The sequence below is a fragment of the Sceloporus occidentalis genome, unplaced genomic scaffold, assembly GCF_023333645.1.
Source record: "Sceloporus occidentalis isolate IW3139 unplaced genomic scaffold, rSceOcc1.0.p SCAF_5, whole genome shotgun sequence".
Lineage (NCBI taxonomy): Eukaryota > Metazoa > Chordata > Lepidosauria > Squamata > Phrynosomatidae > Sceloporus > Sceloporus occidentalis.
Window position 1 is genome coordinate 81,788,956 of NW_028316985.1, and position 18,417 is coordinate 81,807,372.

The window sequence follows — 18,417 nt, forward strand, 5'->3', positions numbered from 1 at the left end:
GATTTTGGAATATTTGCACATACATAATGAAATATCTTCAAGATAGGACCCAAGCCTAAACATGAAATTCATTTATATTTCATATATACCTTATACACATAGCCTTAGGATAATTTTATACATAATATTTTTTAATAATGTTGTGCATGAAACAAAGTTTGTGTACACTGAATCATCACAAAGTAAAGGTGTCACTGCCTCAGCCACCCGTGAGGACAATTTTGGATTTTGGAGTATTTGAAATTCTGGATAAGGGAGACTCAACCTGTATAACATGATGAGTTCTTGAGCCATTTTAATTTTATCCCATAAACAAATGGTGATGAACAGTACTATGAATTCCAGAAATTTGTGGGGTGCAGAATTTGTCTTTCAGAACATTTTTAGTTTCTTTTAACTGTTGTAAGTCTCCTCGAGTCCCAGACTAAGGAGTAATCAGGGTATTGTTGTTGTTGTTGCTATTCAGAATTATACTGTAACTTTGGAAAAGTCTGATATTATAACCATGGGAATATAGCTGAATAAGTTTGAAATTCTAACTCTGGGTAGCTGTGCATGGGAACATTTACTTTTCCCAGTCTGTAATACTGGTGAATATGTGCTTGAAGAATGCCTTAAAACATGCAACCATGAGTATATCCACTTAAAACAGAGTTTTAAAGAAATTTAGTATTGATAAAAGAGTTTTAAAAATATTTGATATACCATGATGTTTTACTCGTTTTACTGCATGCTTTCTTCTTTCATAGTCTCCTATCCTTCCTTTACAGTCTATAACACTTTTTCAAATGAAAAGTGTTTGCAGGGGTGCTTGCTGCCTTGGCTTAAAAATGTGTGTGTATTTTCTTGCTAAGGGCGAACATCCATTCACTGAACACATAATTATAATGTCAGGCTCCTGATTCTGCTTGAAAGTTTGGAATAATTCATTGATAGAAAGTTGTATATTATGTCAGAACAGAGCCAATAAGAGTTAAAACCTTAACGTCATGCAGCTTCCCATCAACTATTTCTGTGGCAGAAAGCTTAAAAACAAAGCTTGATATATTTACAGCAACTCAGGTGTGTTTTTTTTAAAAGTTACACTGCTTTAAGGCTATTTTTTAAGAAAATATTTACTTAGATGTATATTAGAGGACAGAATATTGACAAAATATACCCATGATATTACTCTAACAAACTGCCATGCAACACACATCTTGACTAATGAAGAAATAGGATATACAGGCCTAATCTATTCAACACATGTCAAACATTTATAATCTATCCAATTCTTTTTTTCCTTTTTCATATCTTCGTTTGGCAATTTACTTCATTTTTTCCATACAGTTATTCTTACATGATAATGCATACTGAAATCTAGTCTGTGACAACCTGAGGTACTAAACACTTCTGTCTTACTTCATTGTCTTCAAAAGTAATTGTCTTGTTCCTCTTAGGCTCTATCCATGAGTTGTGTATTACAGCATTATTTGGAATAGGGTCAGCTTCTACTATTGAAACAACACGTTTTTTCATTTTACTTTTCAGAACTTTTTGAAATTTTTGCCTAGTGAATGCATATAGTAGAGGATGGAAGATGGTGGTTCCATATGCCATGACTAGAAAACATAATCTCAGCTTTACCAAAAGGTCACTTGGGCCCAAACATAAAATTGTTGTATTTAAAACTGTAATTGGTGTCCAGCAGAGAAGAAAAGTTGAAATGATCAACAGTGACATTCTGAAGACTCTCTTCTGTCTTTCTCGTCGTTCTCGGTGTCGTTTTACAGCCCGCCGTAGAGCAATTATAACAGAAACCGAAGTCCTTACCCCAAAGACAACATTTCTTCCTCCACTGCTTTGTGATACATCAGTGGTTTCATGTTGTGTAGACAAAGAAATTGTCTTTTTCTTCCTTGCTTTTTTCTTCTGTGCTGTGGAAAATCTTGTGCCTATTCGGATATTAAGTGCCTGGAGTATTTTGCTATATGTAATTAGCATTACTACGACTGTGAAGAAGAAGATTGGAATTTGTACTAAAAGGTGGTAGTACATTCCTAGTTCTGTGTGATATTCATTTGCACTGACACACAAGAGTGTCTTATTTTCCCAAGTATTCGCACTGTGAAAACTGAAGAAATTTACTTCAATGAATGGAATCAAAAAGGAGAAAAAGGAGACAATCCAGATTGATGTCATGAGTATCACAGCCCTTCCCATTGTCAAAATACGATTTGCAGGTTTCACAGAGATATCATATCTGTCCAAAGTAATAGCAAAGACATTGATTGCAGTGGAAACGCTTGCGAAGGACACACAAGCTTCATGGAAGCAGCAGATAAGTGCAGAGTTATTCTCCAGTGAAAGCAAAAGAATAACTATAGTTAGAGGAATACATCCCACACAGATTATTACATCGAGAACATGAAGATTCATTGTAATAATGTTGCTGACAGAATTGATTAAGTTGGATTTCATGCAGTAAAGTACCAATACAGTGAGGTTGCTGCCAAGTCCCAATACTATTTCTAACATCAGAAATCCAGTGAGAGACACTTGAAAGCTTAATGGGTAAGACAGTGGTTGGTACATATTGGTGTTGATGTCATCAATGGCATCTCGAACTGTAATGTTAGATTCAGACTGCATGTTGACTTCTGGAATGGAAGAGAAACACATTCTTTTGTTGGAAGTTTGTTTTGCCCTGAAAGATGAGAGAGAAGAGATGAAGCTGCTTGACTCTGAATTATTTTAATAATTTGCAAAACTAAAGAAAGACAGGTTTGGATTTTCATTGTACTTATTGTGCTTAGCTTGCACTAGTTTTAGGTGGTTAACAACTACTCTTTATAAAAAAAATAAGATGTAAGAAAGACATTTGTGTTACAAACTGAATGCATGCATAGTTTTAGTTTCCATGCCTAAAAAAAAAGTAAGCTAGCTTTATATAATGCTTGGATATGAGGTGGGGAGGCAGTTACTGTCTCTGAAGGAGACAGAAATGTATCTTTTACTTCTCTAGCATTTCCAGGATAATAACCTTACTAAAACTATGTGACATTATTTTACTCAAAGTTCTTTGTATTTGTTGTGTATTTCAGAGTACAGTATCAATATGTGTGAAGAGTCTTTTTGCACCAGTATGTAATACTGCAGTCACATATAACAGCATATGCACTAAAGGAGTATAAGTACACCCTCTATAAATTGTAAAAGTATTTCTGTATAAATGTCCTGACTTTCTTAGCATTTTCCATTCCAGGAGACTTTAGCATGCAATGTTTTCTTACTGTTGAACTACTGATCTGCCTGTAACAAGAACACTAGATCCCAATTTTTTGTTACCAACTTAAATGAGATCCATACTTATGACAATGGTTTTATGTAGATTGATCTAAGTGGATGTAGATGCTAGCAGTGTGTAGGTTAGAATGGTCCATTATATATTGGAAAAGAGTGTTATTCCTCATAATAAAGAAACACACTCAGTGGAATAGCAATAATTGCAGCACTATGATTTATACTGTGACCACGCCCTCAGTATTGTAGATTACAGGGTGAAATATTTGTAGGAGATGAACTGTTTTGGAAAATTCAACCTCCTGTGCTGTAGATGTAGTGTTGTTATACGCTGGGGTTTGGATAACAAAACCTGTGTATGCTCAAGTCCCATTAAATATAATGACATAGCAAAATGGTGTCCCTTATTAAAAAAAAATGGAAAATCAAGGTTTGATATTTGAAATCTATCCTTTTTTGAACATTTTCAAACTGTATGCTTGAATCCGTGTATAAAAAATCCCTGTATAAGAAGGGCCGACTGTATTCTGATAGTTTCCTTCTGTGCATTTACTGTGAAGTTCCAGTAGGGTTTACTCCTACGTAAGTGTACAGAATTGCAACCTGAAAGATGTTTTGACATAAAAACATGCTTGGCTTGATGGTTTCGCACCACCCCCTTTCAGTCCTTCATAAAATGAACTTTTAGAAGTTAAAAATGAACTCAATGAACCTGCAAAAACCAGTCCTTTCAAATGGAAGCTTCAAATAATAGGCTTCTAAAAAGTTCTTCGGTAATTAGCAGACATATTTATTTAAAGAAAATAAATTATTTTTTCAAATTGTAGCATAAAAACACAACTAAATCATCACATGAAAGTGTGGAAGAGTTGATATTGTGTACGATTCTTAAGTCACAAGCATGTGTTAAGATTCATTTGGAATGTGTTATGAATTATATTCCAGCGAACTGTTTAACAAGAAACTCAGATTCAGGGTTGGTAAACTGAAATAAACCACATGCAAGCTTATTCCTCAAAAGTAATGCAAACTGAAATTTTTTCAAAAGATGGGGCAAAAAAATTAAACAGACAGATTAAATATCAGGTCTTTATCTCGTTTGTTAGATATTCAGTTAAATAAAAACAGAAATATTCAAATGGGAAGGTAATTAAAACACAATGCATCTCCAGAGATGTGCTCCTTTTGTAAATGTTAAACAGAGGTTGGGTGCATGCAGCCTCTGACCTACCTGTTTTCTGTTGCCTCAAGGGCCCTTCAACTCGCTGTAGCAGCTTGTCATAAATTCATACATGGTGTCACTGACAGATTTTGACATGCGGTTTCACCTGGCAACAGAGATGGCTGCAATCTGTTTCCTGCCTGACAGAATATTTTAGTTTTCTTTTTGTTCAAGCACCTCAGCAGCAGAGTAAACAAAAATACTTAGTTTCCTAATATGTTTCCACAGACCAGATCCCAGTGAATAAGAATTATCTTTTAATCCATCTGTGGATAGTAGCACTGTTGTAAATGGTTCGTAATTTCTTTCCTCTTCTGTGTTGCTTGGCACCATTTTTAATCCCCCCCTTACAGTAACAAAATAAAAATTGAAACCAGTTTAATTGACTTTGGAAATCTATTTAGATATCCTCTTGTTGCAGGCAGGTGTACACTGATTTTATTCATCTGGAGTCATTAGTCTGGAGTTAGGTTGCTCATTATTCTGGAATTGCAGGTTTGCAACAGAAATTGCTGTTTGTTGTAATAATCCAGTTCCTGTGTTTTCCTTTGGAGCCATGATGTATGTCAGTTGGCTTATAATAGTTTCCTTAAACTTTAGTCATTTTAACAAATAACCCAAATAACATTTTATGGATATATTAAAATTTTGTTTTAGTCCTAATTTTAGTTTGCTGGTGTTATCCAGACATTCTTTCAGGGAATTCTTGTCTTACTGTTCCTTTGTTCATCAGCCATATCCACATTTCTGGTTTTGCATTATAAATCCATTTGTAAGAGATGCTCGCCATTTTTACTTTAGCAATAATCCACTGAATAAATCTTCTTTCATTTGAGCAGGTATCATTTTAGTCTTCTGTGTAGACGAATGCATAACACAACATTTGTGGGGTAACTCGATAAATTTTCCCCAAAATCCTCTATGTTTTAAAAACTGTATTATAGACACGTCCTGAAGCTTGTAGAACAAACTGCAAGGAAAATCCCCAGGCAACTGTGTTCTTCATGTTATCAGTAATGAAACTGAATTAGATGCTGTGTACCCATGGAAAGGAAAAAGAAACATGTTAAAAACAGAGATCCGAAAATAATATAGATAAAACATTTTAATATGGTATAGTCTGATTCCGCATTGTGTAATATGGCTTCTGTGAGGCAATGTGAAAACATTCTTTGCAGTAAGTACGTAATATTAACTGTCTCTCAATATGGTAGATCTCCCCCCATCCCCTGATTTTTTTTTCACTTAGCTCTATTTAGATTGGATGTATTTAAAAATGACATTAAAAGGAGATGGCATCAGTAGGGGGGTAAATTCTGTGCTGCATTATTTTCTTAAATACATTCATAGATCCTATGAAATACATAGCCCTAATGAGAGACTAGTTACACACTACTGCCTTGATTTCATGTGACTATGTAAGAGCCTCAGCTGCTTCAGAGGAATGATAGCTAGCCTGATTTGCAGATGCCTTTTGAATTCTGCACTTTGTGTAAGCTTATTTACATTACACTATTCAAACATACCTTCAACGGCAAAGCATTTAACAGAGTAGCATTAAAAAGAGCCCTATTTCTCCCCACAAGCAAATTGGAGATTAGTCATATAACCCATCCTCCAGACCAAAACAGCTATGATCCTGTCTGAAATATTTGAAGGTACTTGCAACATATGTGACTATCTGATATTTTTAAAACAATCTGGACAATACTGTTGAGAAAAATTTAGCTGCTGGAACTTTAAGCTGTGCCATCTCTCAAGAGCTCTTTGGCACAAACCTGATAATCTTCTATATCTTATGCATTTACAGATAAAGCAATTGTAAACGATTGGAACAAAACATATATGATACTGTTAACATTATGTGTGTCATCAAACAAAAGAACAGAAAGTCGAATTTTAAGTTGAACCAGTAATCTCCCCCCCCCCCCCTTCAGATGCTGCTGAGGCTCTGTACAGTAATAAGGAATGTGCCTTACCTCTACGAAGGATTGAATACATTCCTGAAGCTGGTGGAAGCAGTTCCAGTTTGGAGGGATTCACTGTTTTTAGTTTGTTTTTTGTTTTTTCACTTGTTAGCAGAGTAGAGGGGAAAGAGGGTAAAAAGCATCTCTCCAAAACAGGACCTTAATGAAAATTTGTATTTGTGCTGTGCCATTGTTTCAGCGTTATGTTCATGCATACAGCATGTAATGCTGCTATCAGAGCCTGCTGCAGTCTCCCACTTCCTACTGTAGAATCAATAAGCATCTGCAAATGCATAATGAAAGTAATTTAACATACTGAAGGCTTCTTGTCTCCAGAGACAACATAGCGGTTCAGCCGTTCTGAAGAGGAGCAGCTTTGCTGCTTAGGAGAGCTTGTTCTGGGCAGCTTGTGCAGAATGACAGCCTACCTTGTCGCTTCCCTTCACTGCAGAGAGATGCAGTGCATTCACTAATTTTGATTGGTCAGTGATGTTGGGCTTAAACTGTGCTTTATGCATATGGGAGTGAATTTTATTTTTCTCTTTTTTAAGAGGAGGGTTCATTTTTAAAGGTATAGTTTTAAAAAGTCATTTGTATATAGTTTTCCCCCCAATATATTAAGGATAATGGCTTTCTTTTCCATTTTATACAGTTTTCTTTTTCAGGGTTGTACAGCATTGCGTTTGCTATATGAGATCACACTAGAAGGGGAAAACAGGTGAAGGGTGCACCTCTATTATGGTTAAACAATTGCACTGTATATACCTACTGTCTGTTTTAGGGTCTTCATCAGCATTGCCAGTTTTGGGGGAATTCCCCGGAATCCAGGGAATTTAATTAATTTTTTTTTGGAGATTTTGACTGAATATTCTGATAAATATTGGGGAATTCCAAGAATTTTGGATTTTGGTGAAACATTCCAGGGAATATCTTCGAGGCTTGTTGGCAGCACTGGTCTTCATGCTGTGTCTGCTACTGATGGAAATCCAGTCTCTGCAACTGATGACACTCAGTCTTAGCCATTATCTTTTGTATGGAGGTCAGCTTTTGATGCCCACTTTGAATAAACTACCTTCATGATACAGAAAACTGGAAAATGTGTTTTTAGAATGCAGAGTATTTGTGTTAATAATAGGGGAACCCATTTAAACTCATATTAATTGTAATTAACATGGGTTTTAAGGAACCTTTGGACCACAGGTTGCACTATCCAAAATAAATGTTTACTTATTTACCAGGTCTCCTTGATGGCAAGGGAGTCTAGATATACAATATACAACTATCTCTTGGTAAACCTTATGACCTGTTTCTGTAGCCCTTTTAGCAGCAAATACCAAAATCTCTGTGTGTGAGGTTCAGATCAAAAAACATTTCACTATACAGTGAAAGTAAAAAGAATTGTTTTTGTGGCTTTTTCCACTTCTGTCTGGTCAGCTTCACAACTGTGACCTTTTTCTTCATTTTAGCTTTGCCTCAACGTTTTCTCTGAAGGTGTTCTGATTATATTTCATTTTTATTAACAAGAAGCAGAAAACGTGAGATATCATTGTCAGTTGTGATAATGAGTAAAAAAACAATTGCATTAATCCTCAATCTAGTTTTAATTTGCTCTCTGTGATTACCCCCTGGAGGTCCAAGATGTGACACTGACAGGCCATCATTTTCACATTGCCAGAGGATATGCCCTTTTGCTAGAAAGACTTTAAAATATTTCTACATTTTTACAGAAAGTTCTTGTCTGCTTTTCATCTTTATTAGGTAAGCATCCAAAGCTCAATAGCTGAAACTACCGTAGGTTCAAATTAGGCTGCTTTGTGAAAATTATTCTTTGTCTAATTTGGATAGAACTCTAAACCAGAGGTGGAGAAAGTGGTGCCCAAGGATCTAATATTTTTTACCCCCAAATAACCTCTAGGTTTGGGGACAATTTTAGATCCAGGGGAGACCTTTTTTCAAACAGGAAATGACCTAGAACTTGACTTCCAGTGACTTCCTGTTGTAAAAAAGACCTCATCTTAAAACAGTTGGGTTAAACCTGGGAGAGACTAGAATGCACAGAGGGGGCACATGGTTGGTAAACCATATTTAAAGAGTCATAGTCATTGGCTGTGCTTCTAACTGGAAGGAGGTCTCAAGCAGAGTGACTCAGGGTTCTGTCTTGGGGCCATTACTCTTCATTATTTTAATTAATACTTAGAGGATGGAGTGAAGGGCATCCTTATCAAGTTTGTGGATGATACAAAACTGAAAGGGTAGCTAATACATTGGAAGATAGGAACATCATTCCAAAAGATCTTGGTAATTGGGTGCAAATTAATAAATTGGGCACAAATAAAATGAATCTCAATAGACCATGCAAAATTCTACATTTAGGCCACAAAAACCAAATGCACAAATACAAAATGGGAAACACTTGGCTCAGCAGTACTAAATGTAAAAAGGACCTTGGGATTATTGTTGTTCCTAAATTGATCATGAGATAGCAATGTGATGCTTTAGCAAAGAAGACAAATGCTATTTTAGCTTGCATTGATAGAAACTATAGTTTCCAGGTCGAGGGAAGCAATAGTACTGGTCAGTCCTCATTTGGAGTACAGTGCACCCGTGTCATATGCGGGTGCACTATACGAGGCTTCCAGCATATGTTGGAAGTCCTGCAGCGCACCAGGTGCACACTGCGGAAACAAACCCCATTGTTTCTAATGGAGCTTGAGTTTACATGGTATTTCCCTTATGTGGCGAGGTCCAGAATGGATCCCCTGCGTAAAGGAAGGGCCAACTGTATTTTGTTCACTTTTGGGTGTCTCATTTTAAGAAAGACATAGACAAGTTGGAATGGGTTCAGAGAAGGCCCACCAGAAGGATAGGATTTATGAACAAAAAATCATATGAGGAAAGTTTGAAGGAATTGAGCATATTCACCTGAAAACTGAGAGTTAACAGTGGCATCACTATGGGAGGTGTGGTGGTGCAGACCACACTGGGTGACACCCCAAAGGGGGGTGTCACCTCACCCCAAGGGGAATGGTAGTCTGCTTTCCAGGTCCCATGCAACAATGGCCACATGGGACTTGGAAGGCCAGGGGGGAGGTGGATGCCTTCTGGGTCCAGCGCAGCAATAGCAATGCAAGACTCAGAAGGCTGGTAGGGCTGCTGAGAGGGCCAAGCACAGCCCCCACCTTGCTGCCGTGGCACCATTCTACATGTCATGGCAGTGAGGTGGGGTAGTGCCCCTTTGGCCTCGCCCTTATAAGCCCCACCTCCCCACATCGGGTGACACTCCAGGTAGGGATGCCACTGAGAGGTAACATGATTGCACTCTAAATATGTCAAGCGCTGTTACAGAGAGGATAGTGCAGGCTTATTCTCAAGAGAGCAGGACCAGGTCTAATGATTTTAAGTTACAGGAGGGGAGATTTCAGTTGAACCTTGGAAAGAATTTCTTGACAGAAAGAGCGGTTTGGCAATCAAACCAATTGCCTAGAAAGATGGTGGGGTTTCCTTCACTGGGCATCTTCAGAAAAGGCCAGACAGTTTTACTTGTTATGGATACTCTAGCTGGAGATCCTGAGCAGGGTGTTGGCCCATAGGACCCCTTACAAATCTAGTACAGTCAGTCCACTGATTTTTTATCCACGGATTCAAGCATCCACGGTTTGAAAATATATTTTTTTAAATATAAACTCCCAAAAGCAAAGCTTGATTTTGCCATTTTATATAAAGGACATCATTTTACTATGCTGTTGTATTCAATGGGACTTGAGCATCCACAGATTTTAGTATCCACGGATGGTCATGGAACCAAACATCATTGGATACCAAGAGCCCACTGAATTCTATGATTTTATGACATGACTTCTTTATGTGATTGCAAACTATAATTTGGCATACATACCCTGTTCCTTTTTATGTGTTTTGGCAACATCAGTTTCAACTAACCAAGGCTTGAAATAGAGGGGCCAAAACAACCAATTTCTGGCTCCTTGGGGGGTGCCCCTGGAAGCTGGCCTGAGGCTGCCTAAGGTTGCCTGAGACCGCCAGAAATAGAAGTGCTGGTGGCCTATTTGGGTCCTGGGGCCTGACCCAGGCTGGGGCAGTTAGAGGCTGCTCCAAGCTGCCGGTCTACTTCACCCCCAAGACTACCTTTTTGAAGAATATGTCCTGCTTTTTAGATAGGAATTTGAGCTCAGTCCTTATGCCCTTTTATATGATGGAGAAGGCATTGCAGTCAGAAATTATTCTTTTTGATACTCTAATAAATAATAATAACAAAACTTTATTTATATCCCACTTTTCTTTTGCAAGAACAATCACAACGGCTTACATTTTTAAAAACCATCCCATATACAATACATAATGCATATAATATCTCTATATATCCCCCCTAAAAAAAGATGTTACAGTTAAAATTAATCTGTAATAATAATAATAATAATAATAATAATAATAATAATAATAATTTTTATTTATATTTCCCATCTCTCCCTGTGTATCAAGACGGGATTACAACAATAAAAACAGCATTACAACATTAAGAGCTACAATATCATCTAAAATACACTCAGTAAAACAGTAGCACCGCTACTAATACAATACATTGACTAAATCGTCATCTAAAATCCATATCATTACAAATAGAGGTGGAGTATTTCTAACTCTCTTATAACAGACTGGGTGGATAGGCCTGCCGGAAGAGATCTGTCTTAAGTGGCTTCTTAAAAGCATCTAAGGTGATAATGAGACGGATCTCCTCCGGCAAGCCATTTCATAATTTAGGGGCTACAGCAGTGAACGCTCTGTGGGAAGTTGTTGTTAACCTGCTCTTTACATGCTCTAATGAATTCTTCCTAGTTGTTCTGAGAGTGCGGGATGGATTGTGTAGGGAGAGGCGTTCCCTCAAGTAATTCAGGCCCAAGCCATTTAGGGCTTTAAACGTAATAACCAACAGTGAAGAGATTTTAATACTGGTGTTATGTGGTCTGACCTGGATGTTCCAGTGACCAATCTGGCTGCTGCATTTTGCACCAATTGAAGCTTCTGAACTTGGTACAAAGGTAGCCCCATGTAAAGTGTATTATAGAAATCTAAACGAGAGGTTACCAGTGCATGTACCACTGCTTCAAGGTCCTTTTGGTCCAGGTAGGGACACAGTTGGCATATCAACCGAAGTTGGTACCATTCACTCCCGGCCATCATATCCATATGGGATGATAACTGTAAAGATGGATCCAGGAGTACTCCCAAATTGCAAACTTTGTCCTTTAAGGGAAATGTGACCCCATCCAGGACAGGTTGGCAAATCTCCTGCCCTGGACTTGGGGTACCTATTGTGAGTACCTCCGTTTTCTCTGGATTCAGCTTGAGTTTGTTTTCCCTCATCCAGCCCATTATTGACCCAAGACAGGCATCCAGAGGAGAGATGACATCAAAATGCTCTTAATACCAAAGTTATCAAATGGGCAGAGTGGTAGTATATTATATGATGTGAGGGAGAGTTCATTTATGGCCAAGTGATTCTATTCAGGAAAGGTCTGCCGGAAGAGATCCGTCTTAACAGCTTTTTTGAAGCTGTCTAAGCTAGTGATTTGATGGATCTCCTCTGACATGCCATTCCACAATCTGGGAGCAGTTGCAGAAAAGGTCCTCTTGGAGGTTGCAGTTAGTCTGGTTTTTATAGGCTGCAATAAATCCCTCCCAGAAGACCTGAGTGTGTGGGGTGGATTGTGCAGAAGTAGGTGATCCGGCCATTTAGGGCTTTAAAGGTTACAGCCAACACCTTGTACTGTGCCGGAAACTGATAGACAGCCAGTGAAGTGATTTCAGGATAGGTGTTATATGCTCACTCCTTGTTGTTCTGGTGACCAACCTGGCTGCTGTATTTTGTACTAATTGAAGTTTCCAGACTGAGCATAAGGGTAGCCCCATGTAGAGCACTGCTCTAGTTATCAGGGTTTGAATCCCCACTCAACCATGGAAACCTTGGGAAAGTCACAGTCTCTCAGCCTCAGAGGAAGGCAATACCAAGTCCCCTCTGGACAAACCTTGCAAGGAAAACCCCATGATAGGTTCTCCTTAGGGTTACCATAAGTTGGAAATGACCTGAAGGCACACAACAACAACATTCATTAAATTTACTGTGTTCAAGATCCTTTCCAACCATGCGCAACCCTTTACTGCTGGTACATGTGATTCAGAGATAATGTAGACTAGAGACCTGATAGTTCTCAATATTATTTTCATAATATCTAAGTAAACCAAGGACTCTTGTTTGCTTTAATTAATTTCACCATCAAGCATCAGATGGGAGATAAGAAATTATATTTTAGCCAGAGCAGAAATAAAAAAACAACCAGCCAGAGCCATTGCAACTAGTCATCAATTGAGATTCAATTGAATAAGATCTTGCACTTGATCAGTGCAGATGTTGCACTGAATCAAGGTTCAGAGTACAGAAGTGGAATGAAAGATTAATATGGTCTTTATCCCCATTCCTCCCTATCTTGTGCAAATTTTCCCACTTCCCTCAAAGTTGAGAAAGTCAATGGTAAGGATGCTCCCAAAACCAAGTTCAGAATATTCTTACAGGTTCATTTCTATTAGTTCAAAGACATATACCTGGAGATCTAGTTTCTGGCAAGACATGGATCCCTCAGGTAAAAGGGTAGGACAGCATATGAATATGAAAAGAGCCCCCACAGGCTCAGACCAGATCTCGATTAAGGGCAGTACACCTTCCCTCTACAGTGGCTAATCAGATATCTTCAGGAAGCCAGCAAGCTGACCAGGAAAGCAACAGTTCTCCCCAGCATTTGGCACTCAATAGCACACTGCCTATACTTGTGGAGATGCCACCATTTAGTTCTGTCTTTAGACACCCTTTTTCTAAATGATTATGTTCTTTAAATGCTAACCTTTCATCACATGGAAGATACTCTGGCCTATGACAATTTCTCTCACTTCTATATTATCCTTTTTGAGGTGGGCAACCAGAACTGTTCACTATTCCAATTGCTGCCACACCTTAATGTCATTATGACACTGGCAGTTATATTGGCAGTGCTTTTCCTAATCATTAGCCCTTTATTACAGTTGTTGTACATGAAGTTGCAGTTTTCATTTATCTGTCCACCTTGACTCCAAGATCTCTTGTTAGTCACTGCCATTTCAGATCCCATTAGAATGTATGTGAAATCTGAGGAACTGGCCACCTTGCTCTGAGTAAGCATCATCTGAATTTGCAGAGGCATGGCCAGCAGGCTATATCACCAGCAGAAGACCAAGGTAGCATGTTGGTAAGAACAGTCTTACCTGTGGGGCTAGTCACTTTGCTCTGAGTAACACACCAGCTTATCTTTGCAGAGGTGTGGCCTGCAAGCTATATCATCAACAGGCTATATCACCAATAGAAGCCCAAGGAAGCTTTGGCATCACCTGTTTTTTACCTATTTGGTGTCTAGGGGATATAAAAGTACAAAAGAGAAACTACTGGTAAGATGGAAGCTCATGCTGAAGGAGTGAGAGCAACTGACTGGAAGCAAGTGAAGAGCTGTGTTTGTGTCTTGTGTCGTATTATTGTATGTATGTATGTTAGTTTATGTGTTATTGTATCCAGTTAGTGCATTATGAGAATTTGACTTAACTAGATATTTATGTAGAGGCATTATTCACAGTGATACTGCTAAACCAGCTGCCAGTGGTACTATCTATTTGGGAATATGATGATGATGATGATGATGATGATGATGATGATGATGATGATAATGATATATTTATATTTCTCTGCCTCTCCCTGCAGATCGAGGCGGGGTTACAACCCAGTAAAAAACTTATAAATAAAATAAATAAAATATAATAATACCAACACAATACACCACATCAGTAATAATAATATTAGATAAAAACTAAGTTATCATAATACGATGGTGTAGCCTTATTGTGAGTAAGGCTACGCTGGATGGCCAACTACTCAGCTTTACAAATCCAGTGTGTACTCTTATGTAATGTCAGATGTTCTGTTAGTGTACTATCCACCTTGCTTCCTATCTGACCCCAGAGAGTGGTGCTCGGGAACAGTTGCTCAGCAAAGAAGGAGTTTAATTGTGGTGTCCCACAAGGCACCATCCTGTCCCCAATGCTTTTAAACATTTACATGAAGCCGCAGGGAGAGATCATCCAGGACATGGGGCGAGGTGTTATCAGTACACTGATGACACCCGATATATTTCTCCATGTCTCGGTCTTGAGCTTTGACTTCAGATGGCATCTCGTCTCTCAATGATTGTCTTAAAGCGGTAATGGATTGAATGAGGGAAAACAAATTGAAGCTGAATCCAGACAAAACGGAGGTACTTACAGTATCGGCTCCGAACCCAGGCATCGGGATACAACCTCCAGTCCTAGAAGGGGGTCACACTCTCCTCAAAAGACTGTTTGCAGTCTGGGGGTGCTCCTAGATTTGTCACTTCACATGACAAATCAGGTGAATGCGACAGTCAGGCGTGCCTGTTATCAACTTCGGCTGATACGGCTGCGCCCTTTCCTGGAAGTCAGGGACCTTGATACTGTAGTACATGCACTGGTAACCTCACACCTTGATTTCTGCAATGCACTCTACATGGGGCTACTCTCGTGTTTGGTCCGGAAACTTCAAATAGTTCAGAACATGGGAGCCAGATTGGTCTCTGGTACATCCAGAAGAGACCATATAACACCGATCTTAAGATCACTCCACTAGCTGCCCATCACTTTCCGGGCCCAGTACAAGGTGTTGGTTATTACCTTTAAAGCCCTAAATGGCTTGGGTCCAACCTATCTTTGGGACCTCCTCCTTCCATATAATCCTTCCCGCACACTTAGATCCTCGGGTGGAAATCTGTAAAACAAGGCTGTCCACGACCTCCCAGAGGACCTTTTCAGCTATTGCGCCCAGACTGTGGAATGGCCTGCCGGATGAGATCCATCATGTTACCACTCTAAACAGCTTTAAAAAAGCTATAAAGACAGATCTTTTCTGGCAGGCCTTTCCTGAATCAGAAGGCCATCAGAAGGAAAATCTAATTGCTGACCTCTGATTTCACCACAGTTTATTGTATTGTTTTTAAGTTTGCTTTATGTTTTAAATTCCACATTGTTTAATTTTATTTTACGGGGTGGGGGTGGGTTGAGGGTTCGGACTTTATATTTTAATCTTGTAAGCCGCCCCGATTGCATTTTTGTAGAGAGGCGGGATATAAATTATTATTGTTGTTGTTGTTGTTGTTGACTCCCTCACCAAGCTCATGGAACTGATCTTGGAATTGATGTTGGAGTCACCCAGGCACTCATCTGCCATCTGAGCAAGCTCCCTTTCTCTGGTACTGTGTTGAGTAGCTTCCCTCAGTTTATTTCTTCACCCCTTTCTTGTTGTCTTTCCCTTCTAATCTGACACGTGGGGGTACACCCCATTCAAGTCTATGGGACCTGAATATGAGCAAGTCTCCGTTTTCTTGGGGGTCCGGAACTGATCCCCCGTGAAAACGGTTGACTGTATATGAAGAAGATGGTTAGGGGGGGGAACACCTTCCCCTTGACAAGCAAGTTTACATGTTGAATAAAATTTTATATGCGAACTAAATTTTTATGTGGTATTTTATTGAAATGGTAAAGAGGAGCTAGTGTTCCACCTCTTGACTCTGTGGACCATATCTTTTTCTAAGTTAGATTGACATTTTATAAAAGATGGACAGCAAAGTATTTAAACATTACATGAAAGATATGTTACAAGGATACACTGGAGAAACCACCATGAGAAATAACTCATTTCAATGAGTTTCTCCCTCTCTTGTCCCAAATTGTTCTTTTCTCTGCCACTTGAGCACTTGATGAATGGCCTTTAATGACAAAAAATATGTTAGGTAAAGCAATGTACACAATTGATGAACAATAGTTTTGAAAGTACACTCCACTGTGAATAAAATTGTGACCTCTCATGGAACACATGACATTTTAGATATATAACGTGTGTCTGCCAGGTTGTAGTACACATATATTTATAAACACTTTGAGGAGAGGTTTTTCGTTAAAGCTTTGTCAGCAGATTTCATAGAGAGTTCAGTATTTCTTGACCTTTAAAATCTTGTATTGAATGCTCTGCTTTTAGTAATTACTGAACAATGATGCAATTAAAAACAGCTGCCACCCTGTAATGTAGTGTGCAGGCTTCCCAATAGTATATATTGAGATTTTTCCTGGTGCAGAGTGCTTTTGACCCTGTGTTAAGGGCCCTAAAAACTCACCTAAGAACTACAATTTAATTAATGTGAGGTTTTTACTGGTTATGAAACCACTTGGAGTGTGGGATGAATGCTTTCAAGAGTTTGAAAACTAGATAATAATATAGTTGGACACCCCAATCTGGGAATCCAAATCCGAAAACTTGCCCCCTGCTTCCACCTTTAAGGCAGCAGCCAGAGTGTTCCTCCTTGTTTGTCTTTCAGATTCTCAGTCTCTCTCCATCCTCAATGTGTCGTACACAACACAAATAGCAAATAAATGAGATGTGAGGCTGGAGAGAGACAAATAAGCAGGAACACTGCAGCTGCTGCCTTGAAGGTTGAAGCAGGATGGTAGTGGTAGAAAGACGTGAGGATGAAGAGAGACTGAGGATCTGTGAAATGGTGGCAACCCAAGCAGAGTGCTGGGTGCAAATCCACGTGCCCTGCCATTTCACAGATCCTCGTGTCTCTCTCCAACTCACGTTCCTCTCCAGCCTTGCAAATATAGTATAAGTATGTTCTAGGCTACTTATGTATTCCAAAACTCAAAAAAAATCTCAACTCTAGTTTCAAGCTTTTCAGAAATTCAGCTGTGGTAAGGTATTGCCTTTCCCTGACAAAGGTGTTCATATAGGCAGGTTTTCATCCTTTCCATCAGTACTCTTGTGGCTGTATGCTTTCATATTAAGTAGAATTACGTAATAATTAATGTATACACTTTGTTATTTTTGTAGAATATTCTATTAACCAAATCCAAAAAAGTGTGAAGTGAACAGCTGGATTTGGCACTAATCTTTTTAATAGGGCTTGATTATCACTAATTTTGGCTGGATTGAAGCCACTGTGTTCTCATGAAGAATAGGTCTAAATGCTACAGAATAGATTTAAGTGTTGCAAAATATTTCTGTTCAGTTAAAAAGGTCAAGCATAGCTATTTATGCTAAACAAAACTAATTTCTCTTTAGCGTTTTCATCAAAAAGTTAACCAGAACCCTAAATTTAATAGTCTCTTATGAGATAACAAGGTACATGTGTGTGTGTGTGTCTTGTGTTCATTATTTGTTTCATCAAGTCAGTCACAGTGTTTTGTCGAATTACTGCATCTGAAATGTAATTTTTTTTTCTCCATTTAGAAACAAATTTCTGTTGTTCAAGTCAGCATTAAGCATGCTGTGTAATAAATGAAGGAACCGGGTTTGCTTCTGTGATTTTTTTTCCTACTGAAAGATATTAAATAAGCACGTGGTTTGTTTTGTGGTCCCGAGTTTTAAAGCAGACTGGAGCATTTGGGGGAGAGCAACCAAGACACAAAGCTGGAGAAAAGCAGACACACCTTTATTTGGTTATAGCTAAATAGTAGGAGCTTGGTTCAAGCATTGGAAAGGCTTCCTGACTGGAGAAGGTTACGAGTCTCAAATTGTGTGTGTTTGGTGGTGATGAATTAGGAGAATTATATGGACATTTACTTTCCAAGTTCTCTCATCTCTTTGTCTTGTGCTAGTATAGTCCATTTAGACAGGCCTGGTGAGAAAGAGAGAATATTTCCTAAGGGAGGTTACTGGAGATCATTGATCCACTAGCCCAGCTGTCTGCATATGGCTCTAGGCCACAGTGTGCACTAAGAAACACTGTAATGTTTCCTTTAATTTGATCCAGTTAGCAAATAATGTACCACAAACCTAATAACTCCAAC

At 38.7% G+C, this 18,417-nt stretch overlaps 2 protein-coding genes across 4 annotated transcripts in view; one reads left to right on the plus strand and one right to left on the minus strand.

The window, feature by feature from the left end:
* The window catches only part of LOC149312387 (conserved oligomeric Golgi complex subunit 5-like), a 193,779-nt gene that overhangs the window by 41,648 nt on the left and 133,714 nt on the right, over positions 1–18,417 (plus strand). The gene's annotated exons all lie outside the window — the stretch shown is intronic.
* On the minus strand, positions 75–6,869 carry LOC149312388 (G protein-coupled receptor 22). Of its 3 annotated transcripts, none has more exons than XM_089524519.1 (3): positions 6,788–6,869; positions 4,514–5,538; positions 75–2,686 (listed from the first exon to the last, which is right to left on the minus strand). In XM_089524519.1, exon 3 carries the CDS (start codon positions 2,659–2,661, stop codon positions 1,360–1,362), a length of 1,302 nt encoding a protein of 433 aa, XP_089380645.1. In that variant the 5' UTR covers positions 2,662–2,686; positions 4,514–5,538; positions 6,788–6,869; the 3' UTR covers positions 75–1,359. The 3 variants fall into 3 exon arrangements, with proteins under 3 accessions (XP_089380645.1, XP_089380646.1, XP_089380644.1); XM_089524520.1 differs by having other exon boundaries at positions 75–2,639; positions 6,484–6,868; XM_089524518.1 differs by having other exon boundaries at positions 6,484–6,868.